At 43.5% G+C, this 9690-nt stretch overlaps 1 protein-coding gene across 1 annotated transcript in view; it reads right to left on the reverse strand.

Moving 5' to 3' along the window:
- LOC135368124 (calcium uniporter protein, mitochondrial-like) overlaps nt 1-3473 on the reverse strand; it is a 214950-nt gene extending 211477 nt beyond the window's left edge. Inside the window, exon 1 of the mRNA XM_064601214.1 lies at nt 3356-3473. Coding sequence (XP_064457284.1) covers nt 3356-3448 — 93 coding nt within the window. The 5' untranslated portion in view covers nt 3449-3473. The remainder of the gene's footprint in view (nt 1-3355) is intronic.
- Between the last annotated feature and the right edge of the window lie 6217 nt (nt 3474-9690).

Below are 9690 nucleotides of genomic sequence, written 5' to 3' on the forward strand. Positions count from 1 at the left end.
CCGCCATGTAGAACGTCCGTCCACAACAGCGACTTGGCTCTTGGACTACGAGCCTGCTGTGATACGAGAAGTGTTGGAAACAGCAGCCGGCCCATCCAACGTGAGTGTACGTAACCAACGCTAACTGTAAAAATAATCTCTAACAGGAAGCGCTGTCAAAAAAAGAAGACAGCCTCCTATAAATCGTGTGTGAAAGGACACAAGCAGCAGTATAGTATCATCAAAGGGACTAAGACCGTTTTTTTTTTTTTTTTTCCCTCGGAGTGCATATTTAGACAGATGGGAAGAGGACAGCAGGAAGGATCGAGTGGGCGACCTGGACAGACTTGAGGGGGAACTGTACCGACACTCGTCCGGAAAGACTGTCAGAAAACCTAGGCAAAAAAGAGCTCAGAGGGCACAGCCGGATGCCGGGATTCAAACCCGCGGCACCTCCCAGTCTCGGGGTGGAAAGCTACCTTTTGCATCTTTTTTTTTTTTTTTCTTAATCAGTATCACCTGCTCCTGAAGTTAAGCGAGTGAGAGACAAATTTTCGTCTTCAATTAGGGCAGGTAGTGGACGCGAACCAACGCCTATACAGTATAAGACGGGACGCAAGCGGGAGCTGCCTTGCCATACTATGTGAAGGAAGTATCCAGATTTCGATATGTTCATGACGTCAGGTGATACGGATATCGCTGTCTACAAGTCATACCGAACAACAGTAACAGAGATAAACTGATGTTCTGAGGCTGGAACAACATAGAGGGGACAGATACAAACAAAGCCTCAAATTGCCTAAGAAATCAACGATGAAAGATGAAAGTCACTGAAAAGGTTAGCCAGCTGTAGGGATCGAACCCACATCTTCTGGATTGTTTTTGGCGAGGTAGCTTCTAATGCTTTTGTGTGTGTGTGTGGTGTGTGTGTGGTGTGTGTGTATGTGGTGTGTGTGTGTGTGTGGTGTGTGTGTGTGTATGTGGTGTGTGTGTGTGTATGTGGTGTGTGTGTGTGTGGTGTGTGTGTGTGTGTGTGTGTGTGTGTGCGTGCGTCCTTTCAGCTCCGTCGCTTTTTCTCCGAATTTCATACGTGAATTCAATCGTATAAAAAACAGAGGACGACGAAAAAAAAAAAAAAAACTCCGAACTCTCCGAAAATAATAACCTCAAAATTACTTACGCGAGAAGACCCGAGAAAACCCGGAGGCAAAGTCATTAATAAGCGACGTTACACACGTACGCGGTTCGAGTCTAATATAGAAAGCCGGGATCTCTTGCGCTGCACAGACTCTCGGTGACAACGCGCGCGACGAAATGCGGAGGGGACCTTCTCGCGGAAGAAAGAAGTCGGAGAGACAACAAATATCAGCCAGGCCCCGATCTGTGCACATTCAATATTTGCGCTCTCTTCCGCAACTTGCGGCCGGTGCCAAGAGACAAACCCGTATCACTCGCTCTTGACTCTGTCTCTCTACTTTGTTTTCTTGGATAGCGGGAACTTATATCTGGTAGAAAACCGAGTGAGCGGCTCGTGCGTTGCATTCAACGGAAGTTCACGAACCATGTTTGCACGCAATCTTCACTTGAACCGCACTAGACCATCGGCCACGAAATGTTTCCACGCAAATGAGAGCTGTTTCAAGCGCGAGCAACGCGGAAATCGGAGCCCCCCCCCCCCCAAAAAAAAACGGGAGTTTGTACACCGGATTTCCCCCTCTCCCCTTCCCCACTACGCGCTCCGACCAGGGATCAGAACCGGAACTGAACCTGAACCGAAAACCGAAAAAAAAACGTTATTTTCTGACGAACCCGAACCGAATCCGAACAATTTTTTTGCTTGTCCTGAACCGAACCGGAACTGAACCGAAAAAAAATTCGTACGGTTACCGGTTCGGGAATCGGTTCAGAGAGGAAATACCTGAACCACCTGAACCGAAAACCGGAAAAAACGTTATTTTCTGACGAACCCGAACCGAATCCGAACAATTTTTTTGCTTGTCCTGAACAGAACCGGAACTGAACCGAAAAAAATTCTTACTGTTACCGGTTCGGGAACCGGTTCAGAGAGGAAATAATTGTACTACTACTGAACGACATTTTTTGTTTGTTTATTTAGCCCCTGGATTCCGCTCTTGATAAAATAGCTGGTCAGCGGGAAACGCGAATGAAAAAAATTAAAAGAAAAAAATTTTACTGTATAATTAACACGGCCATTTCGTTCTCGACACCACTGACATTCGGCTGTCAACGTCAGTGCGACGAAGTCAGATTTTAATGAAGCTTTTGCAGCATCTCCAATCGGGTTCCTTTGTGTGTTCGTCCCAATGAATGCGTAATCTGATTTTCCTGCAAATGTGAGGGTGCGCAACTCAAATGTTAATTCAGTCCCCCCATTTTTGTTCCTCTCTCCTTTAACGGTGTGTACACAGTCATTTCCCGTCATACATTCGTCATGGTGCGGATGTCGACCTTATCAGTGCTCGCAATGCTTCCTTCAACGCAAACACACACCGTGCACACACAGTTCTGTCTTAAGAGCTTGTTGGCGCAACATTTCGGGAGTCTATTTCGAATAAAACGAAAAAAAAAGGGGGATTGTATATTTCCATAATTTCTCAAATTCAACAAATCATAAATTGCTCTTTTGTACCCCACATACAGTTCTTCGCTCAAACGGTATCGATATAAACTTAGTTTCATGCGATTGGTATGTGACGCCAGTAAGATGACCATGCCATATCGAAAACTAAAAGAGCCATAGGAAGTATGACGACCACAAGCATCGGCACCGAAGGATGTCCAGCGGGCAACAGAATGCGGATGTACTGCACGCGGAGTATACTCGATAGAGATCCTCCCCCGCCGCCCAGTACCAACGTGACAGAAGAAAAACTGCAGGTGCTCAAGTAATACGCGCTTTCGTTACAACGTCAAGCTGCGCGTAATCGCCGAGACATCCTATTGCTCATAGATAAAAGCTCCCCGTGACGATATCAACATAAAATGCCCGCGCTAACGCCGGCAAATAGAATTGCGGAACATGTTGCGAGGGGTATATTTTCACGAGCACATCGCGAAAACCGGAATGGGCAGGGTCTGTTTCAAAATGCGCAATAGCATCGAACTGCAGGCGCAATCTGAACTAACATCCAAATATGGAAGCATCTTAGACATGTGACACTGTGAAGAACGCATTCATTATGCTCATTTTTTATAAGACGAACACTGCGCGAAGACTTCCAGATGTCTTTCAAAAATTGGCAGAAACGTCGTCTGCATGGCACTGACGTTTGCGACGCGCGACCTATTTGCAGTTGCAACACTAAAGGCACCGGAATGCGCTTCGGGCGAGCTTAGAAATATCCTTAAAGCTTACCTTTGCGCACTTTCGTGATTTAATCCGGTTGCGACTGGGAAGAAAGGAGACCAATAGTCCATAGTTCGAAACCTTCTGCCTCCAAAACGCCATGTTATGAATGGCACTCTCCACTCTCGCTTCCTAGATGGCGCGGCGTGAGCAATCCACTCTCGGCACCAGATGTTTAGCCTTGGGCGCGCCAATTTCAAACAGACGACGACTCTATACCTTAGGTCCGATGCACTGATCTAGATAGCAGAGATTACACAGACAAAATAAGCAAATGCTTCCATCATTATCCTATTGCGATTTCGTGATGGACCCCTTTCAGCGATCTACTACTTTCACTGACAAAATGAGCTACGTTCTACGACATTACGTACGAAGGCATTTCCAAGAAGAATTCGATGTCATGTGACGTATCCGCAGTGGAGATATCGAACTGGTTGAACCCAACAATTTGTGATGTCCGCGTATGTCGCCGACCTATACATTTTGGAATGAAGCGTTTATTCAGTGCAACGCGCTACTGTTATAGGTTATATATTATTTTAGGTTATATACTGCTAATATCAGTTTAAACGGTGAATTATTCCAATACGCTGACGATACGGCATTACTGATTTCCTGTAAACAACTCACAGAACGAGCTGTAAAAATGCAGGCAGATATACAGGGTGTGTGCAGAAAAACATGACCCGCATTTTTACATGTAACTCGTTGTCTACTTAGCCGAGAAACTTCCGGTGGCGCACGACGGCGTATTTATGCGTCCGAAAGCTACAAAAAAATCCTGGAAGCCATACTCAGTGTAAAAAAATAAACAGAGCGCGAAAACATGGGCTTCCGTGCATTAGAATAGGGCGGTCATGACAGTGCATTGTAGTGCATTTCCGTCTCATGAGAGTTATGTGCAGGCACCGCTAGGGGTACTACCGATGAGCCCGATGAGCATCCATGTGGGACATCGTTTCGATTTATGCACCGATAGCTCCCCTAGCGGTACTTGAACACAACTCTCCTACGTGCACCATGTTGCCCTTTCACATACACCCTGTTGTCCACCATGTTGCCCTATTCTGATGCACGGAAGCCGATGTTTTCGTTGTTCCGTTTATTTTTTAAGCTGGGTATGGCTTCCACAATTTTTCTACAGATTTCGCACGCATAAATGCGCCATCGTGCGCCACCGGAAGTTCGTTAGTTAGGTAGGCAACAAGCTATGTGCCTAAATGCGGGTCATGTTTTTCTGCACACACCCTGTATATCGATTAACAAGGTGGTACAATAGTAACAGAATTTTCGACAACATAAGTAAAAGAAAGTTAGTGTGCTTTCATAATCCCCACAAATCACTTAGTACTAATCAAAACATTTATCTACATACTGAAATTTGTGCAGACTGTACATGCGACCGACTTGCGCTTTCCGACACAGTCAAATAATTTGGGCGTACATTTCGACAGCAATTTAAGTTGAAAAACCCATATGAATTATTTGTTTAAAAAAACTAAGAACCATAAGTGCTTACATTTACAAGCTTACGCAGGTTCGTTTATCAAATATCGTGTCGATCAATCACTTGGAGAAAGTGTTCTGACTGAAGTGTTCTGAAATGTATTACACTATTTGGAAACTGTTCAATGTATCAAACCAGATGGATTGACAGAGCAATTAGAAACATACGTAAGCAAATAAATAACAACGTTATAATGTGCATTCTTTCAAGAGCCTTCACGACTATACTGTGATTGCAAAATATTACTAAATTACTAAAAATTACTAAATATTACTAAAGATCGTTCTCGATCTGCACGTGCTAACCTTCCAACCCATAAGATAAAAAGGATAAGAACAGAGTACGGTAGATGTCAAAAATGGTTCTACGTACCAAAAATGTTTAATGCAGTACCTAGGTACGTACTTACCGAAAAAACAAAACGCGGTGCGAGGAAACTAATCAGAAAATGGTTGTTTCTGAAAGGTTGAGGAGTATGGACATGCCACTAATAACACATGTACGCTGCATTTTCCATCTTGTATGGAATTATTGAACTTGTATTGTATTGAACTCTGACTGTGTATTGGCATTTATTGTATCGTTCCTCGCTACACCTATTACTGTAATGGGTTCTTTCCTTTTATTCCTTACTTGTTCAGTTTCTTTCTTTCTCTCTCTCTCTCTCTCTTTCTTCAAGGCGATGTAAGTGCGTAAATACTGGTATCAGTGACTGTCTGCCATCCAGCAAGGACGGCCCACATGCCAACAGGCATAGGCCATCCTGTTTTCTTTTAAATGTATAAAACCAGTACAATATTATTATTATTATTATTATTATTATTATTATTATTATTATTATTATTATTATTATTATTATTATTACTATTATTATTATTATTATTATTGATTTTTAAAAGAAAAAAATTGAGATGTTAGTCTCCAGCCACTCGGGTCTGGCTACTCCAGGACGCGTTATTAAGAAAAGAAAGGGAAACCACACAAAACTCGACGCTTTGAAACGGAATTATTATTATTATAGCGTAATTATATAGCCTTTCGGACTTTTTGACATATCACTCACAATTTTTAGTAGTGAAAACACTACAGGGTTTTTTAATCCCTTACAGATTTCAGACATCCTCTCAAAGACACTATGTAACTACGGGATGACTATAATTTCCTAAAATTCACGAAGACACTCTTAAATTAGGGGACATCTAGCAAGAGCGAGATAGCAGAACAGGAGACAATCCTCGGTGAAAGTCATTCTTCTTCTTCTCCTTTTTTTTTTTTTTTTTTTTAAGAACGGAAACGCTCACGTAAGTTGAAATGACCAACGTCTAATAGATCTAGGAGAAACGTCGTCATGACGTTGGTAGACAGACTGAAACCGAAACAAATCGGATGGGGAGGACTGGGTTCCACGATTGGGCACTTGTTCGCTGCCTCCTATTGAAAGAAAAGTAGGACCGAAGGTCGCGTCCCTTTCAGGGGATCATCGTAGTCCCCTCAAGACCGTGGCTTTAGGGCGTGACCTTGTTCGCCCCCTAGCTTCGAGCGTAGTTCTACTCTACCAAATTGGTGGCGCTGTCGAACACTATGACGTCATTTGTTTACAAACACTATATTCTGATATGCAAATGGTCGAAACCGAAATCGCGTCTTTCGGGAGAGAGGACAGGGCTCATTTCACGTCAGAGAGCTTCCTGCTTTGGAAGTATGGCGATGATTGGAGTAGGAGCTGATCAGCTGGTCAGACGAACCGCTTTGTAGCCTCCATATACAGGGTGTTCCAGCGAAATGCGAACAGATTTTTTTTAAATATATATACAGTGAACCCTCGTTAATATGACCACCTCCGTTCCCGCAGATTCTGGTCATAAAGCGAATTGTCATAATAACGAGAAAGTGGTCCGGTCGGGACCTGAGAGTATGCACGGCCGAAGAAAACACACACATGATGCTGCACAACAATTTATTTAACGAAAAAGTCTGTCAGCAATGACTGCTTGGTGTAGCTTGCAGTGATCAGCTTTTCTAACTGGACAAGAGTACTATCAATCACGCGAACATTATGAATCTCATTGTGTTGCTCAAAAAACAATAAAGCAACCATCAGTGCTACACTGGCCTCTTTCGTAGTGATAGTGACGGGCGGTCACTGTCTTTTATTGTTTTTCTTACTTTAGCCAGTCTTGGGTAGTAACTAAGTTACTTTTAACTTGTAACTGTAACTAGTTACTTTTGGGGGTAACTAGTTACAGTAACTAGTTACATTTCCAGAGAAGTAGCTTTTAACTGTAACTAGTTACTATTTCTGTGAAAGTAACTGCAAAATGTAACTAGTTACTCGAATAAATGTCGTTCCTTTATTTCTTTACTCTACCTTGCCCTACTTCCCCCTAACAGTGTCTTCCTTCCTTTTATCCGTAATCGGTATGTGCCCCGTGCCTTGGGCTCTTGACCAAGCAGCGAATTCCAGCTTAGCGAACAGAAATTTGTTGAAGTTAGTGACCCTCAACGGTCGGAGTGAGTCATATGTGAGTAACATTGTCACTGCCCTAGCACGGGATCCTGCCTCCTGAGGATATGGACAAGGGAATGATTATGGGCACCGTGCACTAGCGAGAGGACGCTGCGGTCGCTTGATCAGCAGCGCCACCCGTGGCGATTTCGCGTGTAACGGTCTGGTACTGACGCCGTATCGGCGGCTTCGCGTATGTAGCTTTGGTGCGTACGGGTATTTTACCGAATTTTATATGTCGGCTTTGGGGCTTTGGACTCATTAACCCGTGAGACTACTTGTGTGGAAGTGGTTTGTCACGTAAAATGGGGGGGGGGGGTATGCGATGGGGAAGCCTTTTGCACGTGGAACATTATGTGTCTATGCACAATGTGTGACACAGTGTGTAGCGCAGACAAGCGTGTAGTATTCGTGGCCCGTATTTACGTGAAGTTAAGTACATATTTATCCGCAAGGGACTACCAATTATAGACTACACATCAGAGACTAGCTACGTCCAGTGCCTGCGCTATGAGGACGGAAATCTCTCACTGAAGAATTCACATGAATAATACAGTCAACAACAAATTGGAATATACATTACGAAGATAGCGGGAAAAAAACGTTCTCGTTTCTTTCTTATGCATAATCCGTTGACGTGATGATGCACTGTGAGGATAAGTTTCTTAGTCAAATAATTCCCAATCTTGCATCGCTCAAGGCGGGGGATTCCCCTATAGCCCTATGTGCCTGCATTTGATGCACAGTCATAGTAATAAAAATCAATCAGTCAATCAAGATTGTTTCAGGATATAAATAAGGCGTCTTTTTGTTTGAAAGTGTATATGTAATGATAATAATGTTTTATTAGTGCTAAACAACGACCACAGCGGCCTTAGTATAGGTGAACATAGCGCATCAGACACATTGTCGCAAATTGCAACATAGAAGCAGCCAGAAATATCACGCAAAAGAAACACAAAACAAACTATGCTAAAATATAAAAAAATGACAATAATTAAGAAGAAACGGTGAGGTTGCTGTTCGACAAACGCATGATTACTTTTGTGTGTGTTTGCGTGTGTGTGTGGGGACGAATAGGAAAGAGCAAAGAACCACTTGTAAACCGAGATCACAAGATTTGGCAACGATAATAAGATCATAGGGACAGAATGCACCTACATAAAATGATGACGGCTTGCGAAACGCAGCTCTGGGAGGACAAATAATTCCCTGTGTTCGCATGCTAGCTTTATATTGAAGGAAGACGACGTCCAAATCCAGTCTTCGCCGACACGCCGCAGAATTAGGGTCCGAGTAAAAGAGATAAATACTGTACGACATATGGCAGACACGAATTTTAGCCAAGCTCCACGATGTTCATTGGTCATTCATTGGTGTATTTTGCAGCTTTTTCACGTCAGTTGCTGTGCTATAAGTCCGCATCGTGACGCTCAACCGGTCATTGACAAATATACTAAATGCAAGGAATGAGTTTGAAACAACGGATTTGAGCGGCACGTTGGGTGGATTGCCGTGAAAGCGCTCTCTCAAATACGTGATCGGTGGGACGATACAGCGAGAAGGACGAAAACTTTACGGCAAGTTGCCTCTCTTTCACAATAACTTGGTTGTCGTGGCAGATTACCACATAGAATTAATTTCCATTTTGTCTTCTCCTTTGACTTTCTATGCAGGCAGCTTCAAATCGCTCTTTTCGAACGGCGAAACTAGCACAGCACTGCTAGACGCTGCTGGCTGGTACCAGGGCATTACGCCGCGTTTCCCCTCGAGGGGCCGCTGCCGTCGATAGAAAACTCTAGCGCACGGTGCCCATACACAAAGAGAAACTTTCCGGTCAGCACACTTGCGCTCCGACCAGTGCAATGACTAATCCCGCTCCGGTTGCTGCTACCATAAGGTTTTATCATGGAAGGACGAGAATAATTTAACTGTAAAGTGCAAGCTATGGAATAAGACGTACTCGGCAATCAGGACGTCAACTTCAAACCTGAAAAAGCATCTTGAGGCGAGTTCCTTGTTCTTGCGTATGTCTCTCTCTCTCTACACGTTACGAAACATGTGCGTATCACTGTGCTCTTCTTTTTCACCGCGATGCGCCAGGTCGCATGCACATGTCGTATTTTTCCGCGTGTGATAACCGCGTATTAACTTATACTGCCTCAGGTTAAGTGCAAGGCAACTTTTATTGTCCTTGAGTAAATGTAAATAAATGTATGTTTTTAACAATTGTATCACCCTCTCATGGACATTTTTATTAAAAGTAACTGTAATGTAACTAAGTTACTTTCTCTCAGTAACTGTAACTGTAACTAGTTACTCGACCAA

Source organism: Ornithodoros turicata, chromosome 9 (genome assembly GCF_037126465.1).
Source record: "Ornithodoros turicata isolate Travis chromosome 9, ASM3712646v1, whole genome shotgun sequence".
Lineage (NCBI taxonomy): Eukaryota > Metazoa > Arthropoda > Arachnida > Ixodida > Argasidae > Ornithodoros > Ornithodoros turicata.